At 41.5% G+C, this 22,290-nt stretch overlaps 2 protein-coding genes across 10 annotated transcripts in view; one reads left to right on the forward strand and one right to left on the reverse strand.

The window, feature by feature from the left end:
* EIF2AK4 (eukaryotic translation initiation factor 2 alpha kinase 4) overlaps positions 1 to 18,438 on the forward strand; it is a 106,151-nt gene extending 87,713 nt beyond the window's left edge. For 3 of the 9 annotated variants that reach the window (XR_012414780.1, XM_045395279.3, XM_045395277.3), the window contains 10 exons: positions 612 to 719; positions 2,387 to 2,515; positions 4,312 to 4,398; positions 9,093 to 9,205; positions 12,210 to 12,268; positions 13,150 to 13,247; positions 14,982 to 15,050; positions 15,589 to 15,633; positions 17,179 to 17,297; positions 17,892 to 18,438. Coding sequence is in view for 4 of the 9 variants with exons in the window: in XM_045395279.3 (XP_045251214.2) it covers positions 612 to 719; positions 2,387 to 2,515; positions 4,312 to 4,398; positions 9,093 to 9,205; positions 12,210 to 12,268; positions 13,150 to 13,247; positions 14,982 to 15,050; positions 15,589 to 15,633; positions 17,179 to 17,297; positions 17,892 to 17,949 (885 nt within the window). In the remaining 5 variants the exon portion in view is untranslated. Of the gene's footprint in view, positions 1 to 611; positions 720 to 2,386; positions 2,516 to 4,311; positions 4,399 to 7,019; positions 7,146 to 9,092; positions 9,206 to 12,092; positions 12,269 to 13,149; positions 13,248 to 14,981; positions 15,051 to 15,588; positions 15,634 to 17,178; positions 17,298 to 17,891 lie in introns of those variants that run through there. The other 6 variants (XR_012414781.1, XM_045395278.3, XR_012414777.1 and 3 more) reach the window with 5 other exon arrangements.
* Positions 18,439 to 18,892: 454 nt separating this feature from the next.
* On the reverse strand, positions 18,893 to 22,008 carry SRP14 (signal recognition particle 14). Its single transcript, XM_045395283.1, has 5 exons — positions 21,932 to 22,008; positions 21,712 to 21,784; positions 21,120 to 21,232; positions 19,872 to 19,904; positions 18,893 to 19,374 (listed from the first exon to the last, which is right to left on the reverse strand). The coding sequence occupies exons 1-5, from the start codon at positions 21,953 to 21,955 to the stop codon at positions 19,183 to 19,185; spliced, it is 435 nt and encodes a 144-aa protein (XP_045251218.1). The 5' UTR covers positions 21,956 to 22,008; the 3' UTR covers positions 18,893 to 19,182.
* Positions 22,009 to 22,290: the final 282 nt, after the last annotated feature.

Below are 22,290 nucleotides of genomic sequence, written 5' to 3' on the forward strand. Positions count from 1 at the left end.
CTATGACCCCAGTGACATGAATGTCCTTGAGGTTATGGGACATTTTTGTCCAGGATGATCTCACACTCCTGGCTGCAAGCAATCCTCCTGCCTTGGCCTTTCAAAGCACTGGGATTATGGGTGTGAGCCACCACACCTGACCTGGAATTTTAACTATTTAGTAACATTAAGCAAAAAGAGACAAGTGGTATCAATTTTATAATATATTTTATTTAACCTAGTATATCCAAAATATTATTTCAACATGTACTCAAACTTCTAAAAATTATTAACAAGGATTTTACATTTGTTTCAAAGTCTTTGCAGCCAGTACGTGTTTTACATGTACAGCATGTGTCAATTTGGATTAGCTGTATTTCAAATGCTCAGTGGTCACTTGTGACTAGTGGCTGCCATATTGAACAGTTCAGAGTTAGATGTAACATTTGTTAATATTTTTCTAAATTTGCATGTGTGCTTGCTTCTCTCTTTTACTACACACACACATTTCTTTTTGTTGAACTCTTTGATGATGAGCTGCTGACAGAGTGCTCACTCTTTAATCATTGTTTTCCCCGTAATCACATTTTCTTTGCTATTTCATAACCGTAACTGTTTATGTCTCTCCACAGATTCCCCAGTTTAGAGGGCCACAAGCTCTGGGGCCAGTTCCCACTGCCATTGGGGTCAGCATAGCTATAGACAAGATATCTGCTGCTGTCCTCAACATGGAGGAACCTGTAAGTCTGGCTTGGCTTCCCAGCATGCTTCGAGGTGTCTTTCTTTTCTAAAAGTACGATTTGCCTTTTGCAGTCATTTACATGGGGCTTCAGATGTGAAAGCTATAGACCCAGGGTTTTGAAACTTACCTTTAATATGGTAGACAAGCCTAAGACTTGATGTCAATCCCTGCATTTCAGTCCTTATCATCTGTTCTCTAGCTGGGTGACCTTAGACCAGGGGTCCCCAACTCCCGGGCGGCAGACTAGTACCCATCTGGGTTAGGAACCTGTTAGGAACTGGGCTGCACAGCAGGAGGTGAGCAGCGGGCTAGTAAACATTACCACCTGAGCTCCACCTCCTGTCAGATCAGTGGTGGCATTAGAGTCTACAGGAGCATGAACCTTGTTGTGAACTGTGCACGCGAGGGATCTAGGCTGGACGCTCCTTATGAGAATCTAACTAATGCCTGATGACCCGAGGTGGAATAGTTTCATTCCAAAACCATCTCCTCCCCACCCCCGCACCATCCATGGAAAAATTTTCTTCCGTGAAACCAGTCCCTGGTGCCAAAAAGGTTAAAGACTTCTGCCTTAGACAATTAATTCATCCTTCCCTAGCCTCACTTTCCTTATCTGTAATGTACCATATAAAAGTGAGATGTTAGAGTTATTGACAGGCTCTTATCAAAATTTCTTATTCAGGCCAGGCATGGTGGCTCATGCCTATAATCCCAGCACTTTGGAAGGGCAAGGCAGGCAGATCGCTTGAGCCCTGGGGTTCAAGACTAGCCTGGGCAACATAGCAAAACCTCATCTCTACCAAAAAATACAAAAATTAGCCAGGCGTGGTTAATTAGCTATGCACCTGTAGTTCCAGCTACTCAGGAGGCTGAGATGGGACAATCGCTTGAACCCAGGACGGGGAGGTTGTAGTGAGCTGAAATCATGCCACTTGCACTCCAGCTTTGGCAACAGAGCCAGACCCTGTCCAAAAAAAAAAAAAAAAAAAAATCCTGCTGTGGTCTGCAAAGCTAGAAATAGCTTTTTTCCCCCCTTATATTTCAGGCAAGATTAGTTTTCCCAGAGAAAAATAGTATTTTCCTAAATGGCTCAAGGTAGTTGAAATAATTTCTGTCTTGAAAGACTAATATAACATTTTTTTTTTACTATGGCTGAGCATGGTGGCTCATGCCTGTAATCCCAGTTGTATCCCAATAAGGCCAAGGCAGGTGGATCACTTGAGGCCAGAAGTTTGAGACCAGCCTGGCCAACAAGGCAGAACATCATGCCTACTAAAAATATTTAAAAAAAAAAATTTTAGCCAGGCATGGTGGTGCACGCCTGTAATCCCAGCCACTCTGGAGGCTGAGGCAGGAGACTTGCTTAAACCCAGGAGGCAGAGGTTACAGTGAGCTGAGATCGTGCCACTGTATACTAGCCTGGGCAACAGAGCGAGACTCTGTCTCAGAAAAAAAAAGAAAAAGTTTTTTGACTGTGTCTTTTTTTTTTTTTTTTTTTTTTTTACAATGTTGTTTTGAAGCCAGGCCTTCGGCACGCTGCGTTTCTATACAGGATTTCAGGAATGCCCATCCTCCCAAGAATGCTGCCTCCTCTCCTGATGCTGGTTTCACTTCCATGCCTGCAGTCTTGGTCCTCTAACTGTAACCGTTCTGTTTCTGATCCAGGTTACAATAGGCTCTTGTGACCTCCTGGTTGTAAGTGTTGGCCAGATGTCCATGTCCAGGGCCATCAACCTAACCCAGAAACTCTGGACAGCAGGCATCACAGCAGAAATCATGTACGACTGGTCGCAGGTAATGGGACAAAAGGCACCTGTGAGTGAAGTGCGAACAGCTATGGCTCTCATGGCATATATCCTCTGCACCTTTAGACTGTCAGACTCTGTTTATCTCTGTAATTCGAGTCGCCTCCTGTGTTAGTTTCTGATTGCTGCAGTAACCAATTACCACAAACTTACTGGCTTAAACACCTATTTATCTTACATTTCTGGAAGTCAGAAATCCAAAAGCACTTTCACTGGGTTAAATTCAACAGGGCTGGCTCCTCTGGAAGCTCTAGGGGAGAATCTGTGTCCTTGCCTTTTCCAGCTCCTAGAGGCCTCCTGCATTCCTTGGCTCATGGCTTCTTCCTCCATCATCACACTCAACAATGAAGCACCTCCTTCCTCGTTGACCTGTGCTTCTGTTCTTACTGTCCAGCTCTCTCATATATGCACCCTGTGATTACACTGAGCCCACCCAGATAATCCTGGTTGATCACTCACAGGTTCTAGGAATGAGGATATGGACACCTTTGCAGGGCTGTACACCAGCCTACCACACTTGTGAAGGCACTCGGTGCTTAGTGTGTTTTGAGCTCTGTATCCTGAGACCTCCCACAGCATGCAGGCCTGACACTTGCCATGGGTGTGGAGGTGTGGAAAGTGGCACCCAGGACACATGCCTGCCCTTTGGAATGGGGGGTGTAAGCAGATCATAGAAGGGGTACACTTCCAGGAGATCATCCAGGTTGTACCCACATTCGCCCACACTAAAGGTGCCCCAGAGCATGGCGATGACCAGGGACACAGACCCACCACCCTCCCACCTGCTCTGTTTACATCACCTGCCGGGAGGCTTCTGAAGCTGCTGCTGTTTACTCGTGTGTTTGTGTGTGTGTGTGTGTGTGTGTGTGTGTGTGTGTGTGTGGTTTGTATCAAAATTCATATCAGAAGTGTACTGAGCAACAATTTTTTTTTTTTGAGACGAAGTCTCGCTCTGTCGCCCAGGCTGGAGTGCAGTGGCCGGATCTCAGCTCACTGCAAGCTCCGCCTCCCGGGTTTACGCCATTCTCCTGCCTCAGCCTCCCGAGTAGCTGGGACTACAGGCGCCCGCCACCTCGCCCGGCTAGTTTTTTGTATTTTTAGTAGAGACGGGGTTTCACCGTGTTAGCCAGGATGGTCTCGATCTCCTGACCTCGAGATCCGCCCTTCTTGGCCTCCCAAAGTGCTGGGATTACAGGCTTGAGCCACCACGCCCGGCCTTGAGCAACAATTTTTAATCATTTGACAGAACAATGTCCTCTTCTACTTGTTCACTTGTTTCATAAATCATTAGAGAAGTGTTCTGTCCTGCAGTAAAATCCAAGCCTAGTGGTCAGTGACCTCAGTCCTGTACAGTGGCATCCCGCAGGCTTCTCTGCCCTGTCCTGGTTTGTTTCTTCAATTGTGCTTTTCACCTTCCCTTATTTCCTTCGTTTCCTTCATTTTCCTCAGAGGCTTTTTCAGTGTGTGTGTGTGTGTGTGTTGTGTTGTGTTGTATAATTTGGGGCATCTTTTATTAAGTCTTGAAGCTTTTGAAAACCTCTTACTATTGATTGATTATTCATGGCCCCTTAGAACAATCATGAAGGTAAGGAAGGCAAGAGAGGCCTTGTTCCTCCCTTGAATTCTGTATGCTTCTTCCTTAATATTTCTATCTCCCTGAAGTCAGCACATTTAGTAATTCACATTGAGAATATAATTGGAAACAGTATTTTCATTCTCCTTAATTACTTAAAGCTGTTCCAGGTGCTCTGTGTTTATTTTCTACACTATGTTTGTTTGTTTCAGTCCCAAGAGGAATTACAAGAGTACTGCAGACATCATGAAATCACCTATGTGGCCCTTGTCTCGGATAAAGAAGGAAGCCATGTCAAGGTAAAGACGCCAGAGATTTTTTTTTTTTTTAATACTTTAAGTTCTAGGGTGCATGTGCACAATGTGCAGGTTTGTTACATATGTATACATGTGCCATGTTGGTGTGCTGCACCCATTAACTCGTCATTTGCATTAGGTGTATCTCCTAATGCTATCCCCCCCGCTCCCCCCACCCCACAATAGACCCCGGTGTGTGATGTTCCCCTTCCTGTATCCAAGTGATCTTGTTGTTCATTTCCCACCTATGAGTGAGAACATGTGGTGTTTGGTTTTCTGTCCTTGTGATAGTTTGCTGAGAATGATGGTTTCCAGCTGCATCCATGTCCCTGCAAAGGACATGAACTCATCCTTTTTTATGGCTGCATAGTATTCCATGGTGTATATGTGCCACATTTTCTTAATCCAGTCTGTCATTGATGGACATTTGGGTTGATTCCAAGTCTTTGCTATTGTGAATAGTGCCACAATAAACATACATGTGCATGTGTCTTTATAGCAGCATGATTTTGAATCCTTTGGGTATATCCCCAGTAATGGGATGGCTGGGTCAAATGGTATTTCTAGTTCTAGATCCTTGAGGAATCGCCACACTGTCTTCCACAATGGTTGAACTAGTTTACAGTCCCACCAACAGTGTAAAAGCGTTCCTATTTCTCCACATCCTCTCCAGCACCTTTTGTTTCCTGACTTTTTAATGATTGCCATTCTAACTGGTGTGAGATGGTATCTCGTGGTTTTGATTTGCATTTCTCTGATGGCGAGTGATGATGAGCATTTTTTCATGTGTGATCCCTTCCTTACTCCTTATACAAAAATTAATTCAAGATGGATTAGAGACTTAAATGTTAGACCTAAAACCATAAAAACCCTAGAAGAAAACCTAGGCAATACCATTCAGGACATAGCCATGGGCAAGGACTTCATGTCTAAAACACCAAAAGCAATGGCAACAAAAGCCAAAATTGACAAATGGGGTCTAATTAAACTAAAGAGCTTCTGCACAGCAAAAGAAACTACCATCAGAGTGAGCAGGCAACCTACAGAATGGGAGAAAATTTTTGCAATCTACTAATCTAACAAAGGGTAGGTTCTATCCAGAACCTAACAAAGGGTAGGTTCTAACAAACCTAACAAAAACCTAACAAAGGGTAGAATCTAACAAAGGGTAGGTTCTATCCAGAACCTACAAAGAACTCAAACAAATTTACAAGAAAAAAACAAACAACCCCATCAAAAAGTGGGCAAAGGATATGAACAGACACTTCTCAAAAGAAGACATTTATGCAGCCAACAGACGCCAGAGATTTTTTACAATTCAGTAGTCAGGTGTTACCTGTGGAACACTTGCCTTCACACTGAGGCGCCGGGCCGTGTAGGTGGCTGGAAATCTATTCCCTCTGCTCTCCCTTTCCATTGTTGGGTTTCTTACTGAGGAAAATGTGTATAAAATAAGAAAGAGAGTCCACCTTCATTAAAACTTTAAAAAGCAAAACAAACAAAAAAACTGGCTGTGGTTTTTTCCTACTTTTCTTCTCTTGTTCTCTTTTTCCATCTAAGAAAATAAGAATAAGTAAAGTTGATTTCTGCTGATAGGCATATCCTCTCACTGCTTTGTAACCAGTTTTACTTTTTTGTACTCAACTAAAAGTGTTCCTAAATATACCACCTCTTAACCTTTATTTCTAATTATTTTTAAAGGGAAAAAAAACTTTCTTAAAAATATTTTTCTCTTCTAATGTTTTTGTTTGGTTTTGATATCAGGGTAGTGCAGGCCTGATAAAATGAGATGGAGAGCGTTCTCTCCTCTTCTGTTTTCTGTAAGATACTGTATACGATTGATATTAGAAGTCCAACCTCAAGTATTTCTACATAGAGAGCTATTCTGGTCACCTCTTTCTTCTAGAGGCAGCTTTGGTAGTTTATATCTTTCCCAGAACTTTTCCATTTCATCTGAGTTTTCAAATATTTCCCTGTTATTGTTTCACTGTCTCCAGGATCTGCAGTGTTGCTCTCTCCTTCAGACCTGATACGGGTAATTTGTGTCTTCCCTCTTTTTTGTCTAATCAGCCTGGCTAGAGATTGATCAATTTTGTCTTTCCAAGAACCAGCTTGTGGTGTCATTGGTTTTTCTGAGTTTTTATTTGCTCGTGTGTTTTCTCTTTGATTCATCTCCACTCTTGCCCATTACTATTTTCTTCCTTTTGCTCATTTTGGATTTAGTTGATTCATTTTTTAGTTTTTTCAGATAGAACTTTAGAGGAGGAATTGACAGACTACAACTTGGACCAAATTCAGCCTGTAGCCTACTTTTATATGTCTGTGAACCCAAAGTTTTTACATTCTTTGTTAAAAAGCAACAACAAACAAAGGAGAGTGTGTGACTCAAAGTATGTATGGCCTGCAAAGCTTAAAATATTTCCTATCTGGTCCTTTACAGAAAGAAATTCAAAGCTTTGTTATTATACATATTTAGGATTTTATATCTTCTTGATGAATTGTCTTCATCATTATAAAATATTCCTTATCCCTGCTAATATTTCTTGTTCTGAAATCTTTTGGTTAGTGTTTATATCACTACCTTTCTCCATCCTTTTATTTTTAACCTGTCTTTTTTTTTAAAGAGATGGGGTCTCATCGTGTTGCCCAGGCTGGCCTTGAACTCCTGGGTTCAAGTGATCTTCTCACCTCAGTCTCCAGCTGGGATACAGGTGTGTGCCACTGCACCGGGCTAACTTAGCTATCTTTATATTTAAAGTGAGTTTCTTATACACAGTCACTAGGTTGACTTTTCTTCTTTTCTTTTTTTTTTTTTTTTTTTTTGAGACGGAGTCTCGCTGTGTTGCCCAGGCTGGAGTGCAGTGGTGCAATCTCGGCTCACTGCAACCTCCACCTCCTGGGTTCAAGCAATTCTCCTACCTCAGCCTCCTGAGTAGCTGGGTTTATAGGCACACACCACCACACCCGGCTAATTTTTGTATTTTTAGTAGAAACAGGGTTTCACCATGTTGGTCAAACTGGTCTCAAACTCCTGACCTCATGATCCACCCACCTCGGCCTCCCAAAGTGTTGGGATTACAGGCGTGAGCCACCGTGCCCGGCCTCCTTTTTTTTTGTTTTTTTGTTTTTTCTAACTCTGAGAATCCTGGCTTCTTTTTTTTTTTTTTTTTTTTTTTTTTTTGAGACAGGGTCTCACTCTGTCACCCATGTTGTAGTGCAGTGGCATGATCTCGGCTCACTGCAACCTGTCTCCCAGGACCAAGTGATCCTCCCACCTCAGCCTCCTGAGTAGCTGGGACTACAGGCACATGCCACCATGACTAGCTCATTTTTGTATTTTTAGTAGAGACGAGGTCTTCCCATGTTGCCTAGGCTGGTCTTGAATTCCCGGCCTCAAGGGACCCGCCCACCTTGGCCTCCCAAAGTGCTGGGATTACAGGTGTGAGCCACTGCGCCCAGCCAGTAGCAACATTTTCATATTTCAAAAGCAAGACATCACTTCATTTATCCATTCAGCCAACACATTTTAAGCATTCACAATGTAGAAGGGATTGAACTTGGGGCCATTGAAGATATAGAAACATTTAATCCATAGCTCCTGCTGTCAAGGATTCTGTAATCTGGTAAGGAACTTGAGACATTTGTGCGTGATTAAGAGCTCAAAAATACTAAATGCCATGAGAGTCCTACAGATAAATTTCTCCGAAGGTCCCTCAGGCTAGGAGACTACATAAGAGGAAGCAATGAAGTCTGTAGGGGGGGTGCTGGGATTTATCCTACCCTCAAGAATTCATAGGATATAGATAGGTCCCGGAAGGGCCTTTTAAGAAGAGGGAACTGCAAAGGAGATGGTAGTTCTTTCAGTAGTTGTCCCAAAGATAGAGGCAGGCCGGCAGAGAACCATTCTGGTACAACCCTGAATAGTCTATTTTTGGTGAGACAGATGGATCAGAAGCAGAAAATGGTTATAGCTACATCATGGAGAGCCCAAATACCAACCAAAAAATCTGGTTTTTTATATTTAGCAGTTATTGGGGAGGCCCCGAATGTTTTGAACAGGAGACATCCAAGCTGTGTTTGAGAAAAATTAATCTGCAGGGATGCGTAGCATGGAATAGAGTGAGGGAGAGACTGAAGACAGTGGAAGGAGTATAAAGAATACTAGCCTAGGCCAAGGTTGGATGCTGGCCAGGGGAGTGAAGATGAAGGGATAGATGCATAAAAGTGGGATGACAGGACTTGGGTTTAGAAAGGAGAGGGAGGAGTGGTAGATAAAGCTGAGATCTCAGAAACCTTGGTGGCTGACCAGATTTAAAGGGGAAGATGTTAATGAATCACATGAAATGAGAGCCCATTCATCTTGGCCTTAAGAAAAAAAAATTCTATCATCTATGATAAACTAGTCCAGACCAGGGTTTCTCAACAGCAGCGCTGTTCACATTTTGGGCCAAATAATTCTCTGTTTTAGGGGGCTGTCCTGTGCGTTAGCAGCATCCCTGACCGCTACCCACTACATGCCAGTTGCACTGTCCAAAAATGTCACCAGACATTGCTAAATGTCCCCTGGGGAGCAAAATTGACCCTGGTTAAGAACCACTGACCCAAACTGTTGATTTAGTAGTCTTACTGTGGTGCTCTGAGCTACTCTTCTAGGTTCAGAAACCTCCAAATGATAGATCTGTTTCATTCTTTTGAAGGTTAAGTCTTTCGAGAAGGAAAGGCAGACAGAGAAGCGTGTGCTGGAGACTGAACTTGTGGACCATGTACTGCAGAAACTGAGGGCTAAAGTCAGTGATGAAAGGAATGGCAGGTAACTTAGGAAACAACAGCCGAGAAAACTGACTTCAGTTACCTATATGGAAACTACATAAATTTATTTTAAAAGTCAATTTGAGCCAGGTGCTGTGGCTCCTATCTGTAATCCCAGCACTTTGGGAGGCCAAGTTTGGGGAATCACATGCAAGACCAGCCTGAGCAACATACCAGGACCCCGTTTCTAAAAAAAAAATTATGTTTTGCTTAGCTGGGCGTGGTGGTGCATGCCTATAGTCCCAGCTACTCAGGAGATAGGTGGGAGGATTGCTTGAGCCCAGGAGGTCAAGGCTGCAGTGAGCCATGTTCATACCACTGCACTCCAGCCTGGGTGACAGAGAAAGACCCTGTCTCAAAAAAACAAAAAGAAAGAAATCAATCTGATCCTTTTGAGAAACAAAGATAGGTCAGGATTACTTTTAATGAACCATTCTGTTGTTTCTTAATAACTCAACAGCAGTTTAATTGTATGACCATCTTATTGTATGATAAGACTAATCATAGCTTACATTCAACATTTGTTCTTCATAACATTTCCAAGAATATTTTATCATTTTGAAAAGCCTCAGGAGCCAAAATCTATCTGTCATTATCTTATTCAGTCTGCTTATCAGTGAATTTCAATAATATTTTGTCCATGTACTTTGAAAGGTGTAATGTTCTGGGAAAAGATCTCACTTCCTCATGATGGGAGTATCAACCATCTGGGTAGGAATTTGGCAAAGTAAATTAGAAGCCTTAAAACTAAACATTTTTTAAAAATCGACCCAGCAATTCCACTTTCAGGAATTTATAGTAAAAATTATTTTAAAGATGTCTATCAAGGCTCATTTATAACAGCAGTTCTCCAACTTTTTGGTCTTAGAACCCCTTTACACCCTTAAAAATTATTTGAGGATCCCCAAGAACTTTTGTTTATGTGAGTTATATCTATAAATATTAAAACATAAACATTTAAAAACTATTTATTCATTTAAAAGTAACAATAACCCCATTACATGCTAACCTATTTCTATTGAAAAACAACTGTGTTTTCCAAAACAAAATTAATTTAGTAAGGAAAATGGCATTGTTTAAAATATTTGCAAATCTTTTTAGTGCACTGTTTTACATTTTTGTTATCTATTTTAACGCTTTAGTAGAAAAAACAATTCTCATATCTGTTTATGTATTCAATCTGTTGTGATACCACAAATCATATAGTGTCTGGAAAACTCCATTGCACATTTGTGAGAGGATGAGTGTGAAAAGGCAATTAATATTTTAGGATTATTATGAAAATAGTTTTGACCATGCAAGACCCCTTGAAAGGATATGAGGGACCTTCAAGAGTTTCTAGACCACACTTGGAGAACATAATTTCAAAATATTCATTGGTAGAAGATTGTTTGAATTATGATAATTTGGTGAAATATTGTGCAGTCTTTATGATGATTCTACCAAAGCTGAGTTCATTGACATGGAAGGATGTCCACAAATAGGATGTATAATATAATGCCATTTTGTTTTAAACAAAATATACAACCTGTACATAAAAAAAAGTCTAGAAGAATGTACCAAATTTTTAACTGTAGTTTTGGTTAGTGGGGTCACAAGAGATATGAAATTACTTTGTTAAGCTTTCTATATTTTGCAACTCTTTTTTTTCTTTTTTCTTTTTTTTTTTTTTTTTTTTTTTTTGAGACAGAGTCTCACTCTTGCCCAGGCTGAAGTGCAGTGGTGTGAACATGACTCACTATAGCCTCAACCTCCCAGGCTCAGGTGATCCTCCCTTCTTGGCCTCCTGAGTAGCTGGGACCATAGTCATGTGCCACCTTGCCCAGCTAATTTTTTAAAATTATTTGTAGAGACAGGATCTCCCTATGTTGCCCAGGCTGGTCTCCAACTCCTGGGCTCAAGCAATTCTCCCGCCTAAAGCAATTCTTATATATATGCTCATTATCAGAAAATACAACACTGTAATTTTTTTGGCTTATATCAGTGATTCTCAACCAACAATGATTTTGCTTCCCAGGGGACATCTGGCAATATATGGAGACATTTTTGGTTGTCATAACTGGGGAATTCTACTGTTATCTAGGAAAGGCCAGGGATACTGTGAAAACATCCTAAAGGATACAGGACTAATACCCCCCAACAAAGAATTTTCTGGCCTAAAATTTCAGTAGTACCAAGATTAAGAAATCCTGGCTTATAGAAAACAAACCTTGCTCTGTTCTTCTCATGCCCCCACCCCTTCTTATTTGCACCTAGCCTTAATAAATTCACCATTCGGTGTTTCTGAGGGAACATAATGTTCTTGAAATCACCAGTATTGGAATTATAGATCTAAATCAAAGACAGAGGTTTAGAAGAGAAACCAAGAAATAGCCAAGTAGTGAGTATGGGGGAACATTACTGGGACATTTAAAAGGCTACATGGGATTTAGTTTTAGCAGGGAAAGGTTCAGAGTTTTTCCTCCATGCAAATGATTATTTCCCTGCTTTCCCAAGATAGAGTGCTGTTGTCTCTCTCAAAGGCTATAAATTAATTCACAGCATTTGAAAGAACATCCATTCACAGCTTTTTAAAGAATACCCTTATTTGCCAAATGTTCTCCTGTGGGTGGTTGCCAAGGCTGCTGCCATAATGAAGGTGGAGCTGCTGTTGCTCGTGTTTCCTTGTATTATGAGGGGGGCGGAAAGAACAGCCATTATATTTCATTGAAATCAGCTTCTTGTGTGGATCCAAGATTTCAAGCCCAGCTGAATAAATCAGAATGTTTTCTTTAGGCATTTGTTAACTTAAAAAGACATCCTTTATAATTTTTTACTTGCTCTTGACCAAAGCATAACTAAATGCAAATTTTTTGTTTTTGTGTTTCCACCCACTAATAACCAAGAAGAAGATGTTTTTATATTTAATGGAAAAGTGACTCACTATACATGTAGTTCACTGTAAGTTATGTGTTGCTTGTGCCTTATTGACTGTTCTTTAATTGTTTTCGTTTGCTTGTTTTTAGAGAAGCTTCCGATAATCTTGCAGTGCAAAATCTGAAGGGGTCATTTTCTAATGCTTCAGGTATAATTACTCATTATAATCTGAACATAATGATGCTTATATGTTTGCTCTAAGCACTTATTACTGTGGCTAACTGCTTGTGACATTGGAAATCTATTTTTAAAATAACATATACACAATAAATTGTACCACGTGGGATTCATCCCTATGCTTTGAAATCCACATCCTAGAAAATGATAAAACAACTGGAATTTAGCCGACTCTTCTACTCTTATTTTTACAAGTGATTTAATCTTCCTTTTACTCAATTTATTGTACAAGTGAAATGTGGATAATTTTCCTGGAGATTTTCCTCATACAGAGGATTGAAGGAAGTATTTTGAAATCCCTTGAAGAAAGACACTATACACATTTTGTTTTCATGAAAGCCAAGAGGGCACAGTGGTGATAGTTATGCCTTTACTTTCATCACCTCTAGCAACCTTACTGAAAAAGAAGGGTTCCAGTTAAGGCCATGAGAAGACATATTTGGCTTTTAACAGAATTGAGTCTTTCCCATTCATTTCTGTTAGCACTAACTTTGTGTTGCCATCAGATTTCCAATTCTTGCAGGAATTTAAAGAAGTATTAGGATTTGGCGATATTCAGCTTGATTTTCTTAGGCCCCTGAGGTTTTGATGACTCATGTTGCCTCCCTGCCCCTCCCACCACCCCTCAATCCCTGCCTGAGGAGAGATGCATCAAAACTGCTGGGTGTTGGGGTTCTGGGCGCCTCACCTATCCGGTGCAGATGGTTGCAGGGATGGAAAACACAGCCCAGCCATGATCTAGCCCTTAGAATCACCACAGGATGTCTACTAATAAACTCTGCCATCTCTCTGTAGTATGTTGTAGAAAGTGGGACCAGATAAGGCCGTAAATTCTGAAACTCTCTGTCTCAGGTTTGTTTGAAATCCATGGAGCAACAGTGGTTCCCATCGTGAGTGTGCTAGCCCCAGAGAAGCTGTCAGCCAGCACTAGGAGGCGGTATGAAACTCAGGTACACTGGGTCAGGGTGTCTTTGGCTTTCTAAAGTGAGTTACAGAAGAGAAAAACAATAACAGGAAAGGAAAATAAGAAACATGGAATTTCTTGGAAATATTTTTTCCAAAAAAAAAATTTTTTTTTTCCAACTTCCCTAACTGGGTGGCTTCTGAAAGCATTATCAATACAAAGCATCTCTCTGGCTCCAGAATTCCCATCTGTCCTCCAGAGAGGGGCCATTGTGCCCTGTGGGCACCTTGAAGCAGCTGTTGTCAGAGTTATTGCACCTAAACGAAAACTATCTAATCTGGCTCTAAAGGTAATTGAGGTTTGTTTGTGCTCTAAACAGCAAAGTAGAAGAGGCCGATGACAAGACTTAAGGCAGGTTTCTCATTCCATACATGGTTTCGGCATTTGCTATATGCCTAATGGTGTGCTAAAAGCTGTGTAAAATGTAGAAGACATTAACATGGCCCCAGTCCTCAAAAGAGTTTATAACTTAGAAGCATATGTATTATGTAGAGAATAATAAAAGAAAATAAACATAGGCCAAGTGCAGTGGCTTATGCCTGTAATCCCAGCACTTTGGGAGGCTGAGGAGGGCAGATCACTTGAGGTCAGGAGTTCGAGACCAGCCTGGCCAACATGGTGAAACCCTCTCTACTAAAAATACAAAACTTAGCCGAGCGTGGTGGCAAATGCCTGTAATCCCAGCCACTCAGGAGGCTAAGGCAGGAGAATCGCTTGAACTGGGGAAGCAGAGATTGCAGTGAGCCGAGATCACGCCACTACACTTCAGCCTGGGCAACAGAGCTAGGCTTTGTCTCAAAATAAAATAAAATAACTATAGTAGAACTCTGAGTTAAATGTATAGAATAAGAATGTTAGAGTATGCTGTGGACATATGTGAAAGAGTGAGTGTTAAAAGCGCAGTCAATTTTAGAAATGTAATCAGACTGAAATACAAAGATCAGGTACTTTATTTTTGTAAGCTCTTCTAGCTGTTTCTCAGGATTTGGGTGGAAACCTATTTTTCCCATCTTCCTACAGCCTTCATCACCTACCAAGTTTCAGTTCTCATGCCATGTCCTCATTGCTGCCACCTCTCCCTTTTTCCCAGTTTAGCTTCATACTATCATCTCTCTGTGTGCCCTGTTTCACTGCACTGAGCCTTTACAAGGCATCATTTCAAAATTATGAAGAGATAATTGACAAGGATTATTAAACAGATGGTCAAGATAAGTCATAAAAACCTCATTTCCTCTGAGATCATATTGCTAGACACCCCTTTCTGAATGGATTAAGAGCAAATCTTTTCTTTTTTTGAGACAGTCTCGCTCTGTCACTCAGGCCGGAGTGCAGTAGCGCAGTATCAGCTCACCACAACCTTTGCCTCCCATGTTCAAATGATTCTCCTGCCTCAGCCTCCCGAGTAGCTAGTATATTATAAGCGCCCGCCACCATGCCCAGCTAATTTTTGTATTTGCAGTAGAGACAGGGTTTCGCCAAGTTGGCCAGGCTGGTCTCCAACTCCTGACCTCAGGTGATCCCCCAGCCTTGGCATCCCAAAGTGCTGGGATTACTGGCATTAGCCACCACACCCAGCCAAGGGCAAACCTTTTAGACACCATTTGGAATCCTTTCTAGGCTTTGGTGTGTTACCCTGTGATTGTGTCCTGGGATAGGAAATAAGATGGCAAGAAAGATGGCTTGGTTTAACATGTTCTGAATTCCATTTTCTTATTATTAGGTACAAACTCGACTTCAGACCTCCCTTGCCAACTTACATCAGAAAAGCAGTGAAATTGAAATTCTGGCTGTAAGTGGCTTTCTTTCATATTTTGAAGGTGGCTTCTTTCCATCCATACTGTCAAAGTAGTTGCCTCGGGGTTCAGAGCTTTTCTGCTCAGTGTCAGCAGAATTTGGGTGCAGGCCTTATTGTCACTGATGTGAACTACATGCAATTTAAAACTATTAAGAACTAGGGGGAGAATTTAAGGTTGTTTCTCCTCTTTGTTCCTCTGAAAGATAGAGGAAGGAAAATGAAAACAAAAATCATTTTCCTACATATTTCAGGCCTTTGCCTTACTAAGCTTACACCGAATACATGTAGCAGTGTCAAACCTTTTGGATGTGGTATAGAAGGAAAGGGAATACAGTTGCCACTGCTTATTAATTCTCCAGTGCTAAGATCTTATCACTGCACAGTTCATTAAGCCCTTTTATAGCACAATAGCATCTCAGACTCTGCAAACCCTATTCATACTGCTGCATCCCACGTGGCACTATGGTCACAAGGCAGTATTGTGCTGCTGAGAGTTCCCTGAGAGATGATGTACATTTCTGTGTATTCACAGGTGGATCTACCCAAAGAAACAATATTACAGTTTTTATCATTAGAGGTAAGCAATACGAACTCTTCTGCACTGTGGCCTTTAAGATCCCAAATCTTTGCTGTTAGTTTGCCAAAAGAATACTGAAGATGGCATTCATTCGTGATAGTATTTTTCTGGCAGTCCCAGGAATTTAGTAACATTTTTCCTTTTATGTGACACATACATTCCTAAATCCTATGTTGATGAACTTATACTTTTCTGGTGACTTTTTATTTTTTCAGAGATACTTATTTTATTTAAACACACACACACACACACACACACACACACACACACACACATACTGCTTTTACTACGTGTCAGGGTCTGGCAGGCCTTGTTGTAAGCATTTTACAAGTAGTAACTCATTTAATCATAACCACCCCAAAATGTAGATACTGTTATTATCCCCACTTTAAGAGTATGGAAGTAGAGAGCTTAAATATCTTACCCATGGTCACCCAGCTAGTAAGTAGTAGAACCAGGATTCGAACCTAAGCACACTAGCAGAATCTGTGTTCTTAACCACTATACTATATACTGTCTCTCAAACAAACCTCCATTCCAGCTAGAGAAGCTCATTTGCAGATGAGTACTATACAAAAAAAAAATCCTTTTGTAAAAATTAATTAGGTCCTTTATAAATATATATATATATATTTACAGGTACATCCCTTTATCTTCAAATAGCCTAAATAAGAACTTTAAAAATTTGAATAGTTATCTTTGCTATTAAGAACACTTAACTATAGTCATAGCTATAGGTGACTTTTACAACATGTCATATCAAAGAATACTTTTTTGTCTATCCAGAGTGTTTAGTCACAGATTAAACTACATTAATAGTGAACTTGGCCCTAGAACTAATATTTTGTATTTCATTTGTTGTTCTTACAAATAAGCATATGCCACTATACTGGCAGTGTACTGATTTATGATCCAGTCAAATGGATATACATACTTGAGAGCTGCTATCACCATTGTACAAAAAGTAAATGGAGGCCAGGTGCAGTGGCTCGGGCCTATAATCTCAGCACTTTGGGAGGCCGAGGTGGGTGGATACCCGAGGTCTGGAGTTCGAGACCAGCCTGGTCAACATGGTGAAACCCTGTCTCTACTAAAAATACAAAAAATTAGCTGGGCGTAATGGCACGTGCCTGTAATCCCAGCTACTTGGGAGGCTGAGGCAGGAGAATCACTTGAACCCAGGAGGCAGAGGTTGTGATGAGCCGAGATCGCGCCACTGCACTCCAGCCTGGGCAACAAGACCAAAACTCCATCTCAAAAAAAAAAAAAAAAAAAGCAGTAGGCAGAAATAACTGGTCTACAGTCACATCAGCACACTAGGGCTGCAGCATCATGAATCAGGCCCTAATTAGGGAGTCTTGTTTTAAGAAAAATTGGTGCTTCAAAGGAACCCCGGCAGTCTCCTAACCAGTTCTGCTATCTCCCTATTACTGATTCCCCTGGTATAAAGAGGGGAATGACACTGGAATTTCATTAGTGACCAAGAAAAAGCCAGCTAGTAAACCCTAGTGCCCTGCTGTTAAGTCTTATCTATTTTTTTCCTAGTGGGATGCTGATGAACAGGCATTTAACACAACTGTGAAGCAGCTGCTGTCACGCCTGCCAAAGCAAAGATACCTCAAATTAGTCTGTGATGAAATTTATAACATCAAAGTAGAAAAAAAGTAAGTTATCACTTGGGTGGGCATAGCAGGTTTCACATGGTTACAATTCAGGGAGGGGTTTCAGAGTGACATTATTTCGTTGTCTTGCTGAGGTTTGGCACCTGGTAAGCTGTTGTTAGAACTGCAGCTGACAGCCAATAAATCTTGCTTGGACTGTGAATCACAGTCATGATCTCATCAATAACAAAACACAGGGGTCCTAGGAGTAGCTGTCCCAATTACAGTTTTGTTCACCCAGGTAATTCAGTTTCTAAGAAGTATGTTTAAATGAAAGAAAATAACCATGACTGCTTTGCTGTATGTCCTTATGTCAAAATACCAAATGTCAAAATACCAATCAATCATTCACATTATGACACACTTAAAAGGCAACAAGGAAGCCTATGAGGTGAATGGTTATCTCCTTATTAGGACCTTATACTACAGACCCCCATCAGTCACACCTTGTATAAAACCTATATAATTTTTTAGTGACTAGCCTTCCCTCGTTTTTCCTTAAATAAAGCTCCTACAGGTTTTTATAAAAATTTATTAGCTCTGTTCTTCACTCATTAAACTGAGTCTGTCCTTATAACCTTTTCCTTTCTTTTGCAGGGTATCTGTGCTATTTCTGTATAGCTATAGAGATGATTACTACAGAATCTTATTTTAACCCTAAAGAACTGTCATTAACCTCATTCAAACAGAGGCTTATACTGGAATAACGGAATATTGTACATTCATAATAATTTAAAACTAAATTCTAAGAGGCTAGGTGCAGTGGCTCACACCTGTAATCCCAGCACTTTGGGAAGCCAAGGCAGGAAGATTGCTTGAAACCAGGAGTTTGAGACCAGCCTGAGCAACAAAGCAAGACCCCATCTCTATAAAAACTGAAAAAATTAGTTGGGCACGGTGGCACATGCCTGTAGTCTCAGCTACTCCAGAGGCTGAGATGGATCATCTCAGCCTTAGGAGGTTGAGGCTGCAGTGAGCTGTGACTGCGCCACTGCACTCCAACCTGGGACAACAGAGCAAGACCCTGTCTTTAAAAAAAAAAAAAAATTTTCTAAGAAGCTGTCCTACAAAGTTGAGCTTTGTTAGTTTTTCATGTGTAATATATTATAAATTTATCTTTTGGGATATAATAAATGCTTTCATATACCTGCTGCTTTTTAATTGTAAATCTATTAACACTAAAGGTTTTAGGGAGCTCTTAGAACGTTAAGATATAGCCTTTTCTTCCCTTGGCTATAATGACTAAGCACATGAAAATATCCAAACTAAAGGGCATAAAGAAACCAAAAATCATTATTACTTTGGAACCTTTATTCTTGATGACTTTGTAATATGTTTATCCTAAGGTGGTTAAACAAACTCTCATTTGACTATGAGAACTCATTGGCACTTGAGGAACCATGATGATAAAATTATACAGCCAGGTAGGAAGCAGCTCATGAGATAACATGACTTTTTATAAAACTGTCAGGTTTCAATTCTAATAACCTAGAAGATATTACAGAGCTAAAGCCTATTCATTAATCACATCATTCTAGAATTAACAGTTATTGCCAGAACTGTTAAAATGAGATGGGAAAAGAATAAAGAGACAGTGCTGATAAACAGACATGTTTAATGATAGCTTGTTCTTCACAGAGATGTCTACAGAGACTTAATCTATAATCCAGGAGAATATAACCATGCAACACAGACCAATTAGCCAAATGCAAAATAAACTAGATTCTTACCACAACTACCCTATAAACACTGCAACTGTTCTTTCCAACAGGACCCTAATCTTATGTGAAAACACCTACTATGGGGGAACCAGAAACCTAGCTATGTGGCCAAAAGGAAAAAATAGCAATTCAGTGGTTAATTGGTGAAAGCAGGAAATTTGTGCCCTTTACTGTGCTGCTGTTGCTGCTGTTGCTGCTGGTGTTGCTGGTGTTGCTGTTGTTGCTGCTGCGGCAGGTGCTGCTGCTGCTGCTACTGCCGCTGCTGCTGCCGCTGCTGCTGCTTTGGTCTTCTTAGTTTTGTTCTTTTTGTCTCTCTTCTTCAGCCCATCCATGTTAGCTCTCAGTAGGTTTGAATAAGCCTGAAAGATACAACAGAGCATACCTTAGTGGGAAGATGTGCCATTTAGCAGAACAGCAGCCCTATTTGCATAATGGATTTAGGGTAGCCAAAAATCAGGAAGCCTACCTGATAAAGAATATAGCACCACTGGACACTTGTACCGGAAAATGGTATAAGCATAAAACACTCTTTCACATTATAATAGCTTCTGCAACACCCACAGACAGTTGCACACATTTTTTACGTTTTTTTCAATGGAAAACTGCAGGCAACTTCTTGTTCAACTATACTATAGGTAGCATATATCTACAGCCTAAGACAAAATCTAACTAAAAAAAACCAGAAAGGAAGAGCGTATTAGCGTTGAAATTCACACCCTGGCAGCTTTTACTTGAAAAATACCAGTAAAACTTATCTCCAGAGAGCAGTGAACCCAAGTATCAATCTTACCCAGTGTTCACTATCATGCTGACTCTTGCCCTGAGAAGGAAGACATAAGGAACACCCAAAACTCACCATCTGAAATTTATTCACTTCCTTGGAGCTCACCTGAAAGAGAAGGAAAAAAGAGGTCACACCTATTATCCATATAAGCATCCTCTTCTCCACCCCAGACAGTATCTCAAAAGCCTCTGAAAGACAACATCCTTATCTTTAAAATACTTCTTCCCAACTTCAGGGGTTCGTAATACATGAATGGTTACTTTTCTACTCTGCTTTCCTCTGCCTAGAGAACAAGAAAAGGAGCTCTACATCTTTTTCCACATGAGAATTGCACCAAGAGGTGAAAGGCAGTAGGCTCCTTCAAAAAAAAAAAAAAAAAAAAAAAAAGCTTTGTTTCTCACCTCTTGAAATCCCTTAGAAAGGTGGCACTGAGTGTTCTCCCTGGGTTCTGAGAAAAGTCAGAGGACTTCTCAGTATTAATTTTTTATACATTAATATAAGATATATTTAAACTACTCCCTTCCCATCTTATTTTTAAACCTGCCTTCCATTAATTCAAGCATATTTAAGCACAATGCAAGCTACCACAAAATACTACCTCTGAAGAAGACTCCTTAGGTTTTCGTTATTTCATGATATCTAACTTTATTTGTAAAAACCACATAAGCTTGTTTTACTGTAAAAGTCCTCTCAAGATAACTTGTCACGGGAGGCTTACCAACTAAGTCTAGTCTACATTTTCATGCAGTCAGTATCCTACACTAATGTGATTAGAGAGTAAGTCTGGTTCTGCCACAGCAGAATAAAGTAGTATTCACTCAACTCAAGAAGACTCTTCCTTTGCATTATTCAACCTCCACTGAAAGGAAAGACTAGGGCTCTTGACTAAAATGCATATTTTCTCAAGTGTGAAACCTAACATTTAGCTGCACATTCGCCATGTGAACCACAAAGATAAGGAAATAATAGCATCACCTGGTGCCAAGAAACTGCTTACTGAAGGCCCAACACAGTAAGGGGCTAAGGAATCAAATACTTACGCCAACGGCTCCTTACAGTACTACGAATAAGGACGAATACGCTACTTTCATTCATTTCCGCAAAAATTTTAGCAGAACTAACGACTGTTTGACCTCTACCTTCTTCATTTTATTTTATTCTTGAGTTTTCTACTACTGAAGTATAGGAAGGTCCTGGTCTCAGAAATAGCCACACAGGGCAAAAGGGAAAAGTAAATTAAAGCCTGGTTCAGAAACGCCCCATCCTCTCTTCAATTCGAGTGTTTACATTTCAAAAGATAGCCTTAGGAACTCAGCTCACCACAGTGCTGATCTTCTTTTTCCCATCGGTAGCTCTTAACAGACACTTGTTGTCTGCGGGCTCAAAGCCCTCCACAGTACCTTTCTTTGGAATGGGTTTGGTTCGACCGTCATCTGAAGGAAAAATGCATCCTGGTGAACACGGCCGCATACGTGGCTGAGCGGCAGACAAACAGTTAAAACAGAGGAGGGGGTAAGTGATGACCTAATCCAGCCCCGCTGCTCTAGTTCTGTTAAACACCTCGTCTGCTACCACGGTCTGGCGAAACCCTGGAGAAACTATTATTTCCACGACGGAAACATGGAATAGCGAAGCACGTTAACTCCCACTCAAAGTGGCGGCGTTTGGGATCCCTGACAAAGAGCCCTGGGCTGCTTGGGACCCATTGTTACCAGAAGCAACCTAGGCGGCTCAGCGCTGGGGACTGCGCCCGCTACAATCCCCATCATTTTCCAGGCCCGAAGCCCCGAATGTGCCCAGTACAGAGTGACGGACGGTAGAGGAAGGCGGCGGTCCGCGGCAGACAGACTCCGGTGGCTCCCAGACACCGGGCACCCGGGGAGCATCGCCCGGCTCCCCTCCCGCTGCTTACACTTCTTCAAGGTGATATAGACGCTGCCCGACGTCCGGCACTTCTGGAAAAGTCTGGTCAGCTCCGTCAGGAACTGAAAAACAACAGGCCCGGCCCCGTTAGCCAGCCCCAAATCCTCGCCCCGCCGCGTCAAGGCCCTGGTCCTCCCGCAGAAGGAGGCAGAGGTCTCGACCAAAGCCTGAGCCGCCCCCGTCTCTCTGCCGGCCAGGCCTAGCCATACCTGCTCGCTCTCCAACAACACCATCGCGGCGACGCTTCGCTCCACTCCCTCCGCTGAAGCCCCTAGCAGTGAGAGCCGGAAGTTCGGCCTAGGCTGGGCGGGACTTCCGCTACTACGCTTCCATTGTCTTCCACCAATCTCTTCTCTTCCACCAATCCTGGCCGGCGCCCTGGGACGTCCGGGGGCCAGTGACCTGGAGGCGTTGGGGCTGTCCTGGGCCGTCGCTTGAGAGAGAACTTCTCACCCCAGCCAGGGTGAGGGAGTGAGAGCAAAAGAAAGTTTTGATAGCAGCGTATAGTTTATGTTCAGCTGTATGCTGGGCAGGTTACCTAACAATTCAGTGACTCAGTTTCCTTATC

The sequence above is a fragment of the Macaca fascicularis genome, chromosome 7, assembly GCF_037993035.2.
Source record: "Macaca fascicularis isolate 582-1 chromosome 7, T2T-MFA8v1.1".
Lineage (NCBI taxonomy): Eukaryota > Metazoa > Chordata > Mammalia > Primates > Cercopithecidae > Macaca > Macaca fascicularis.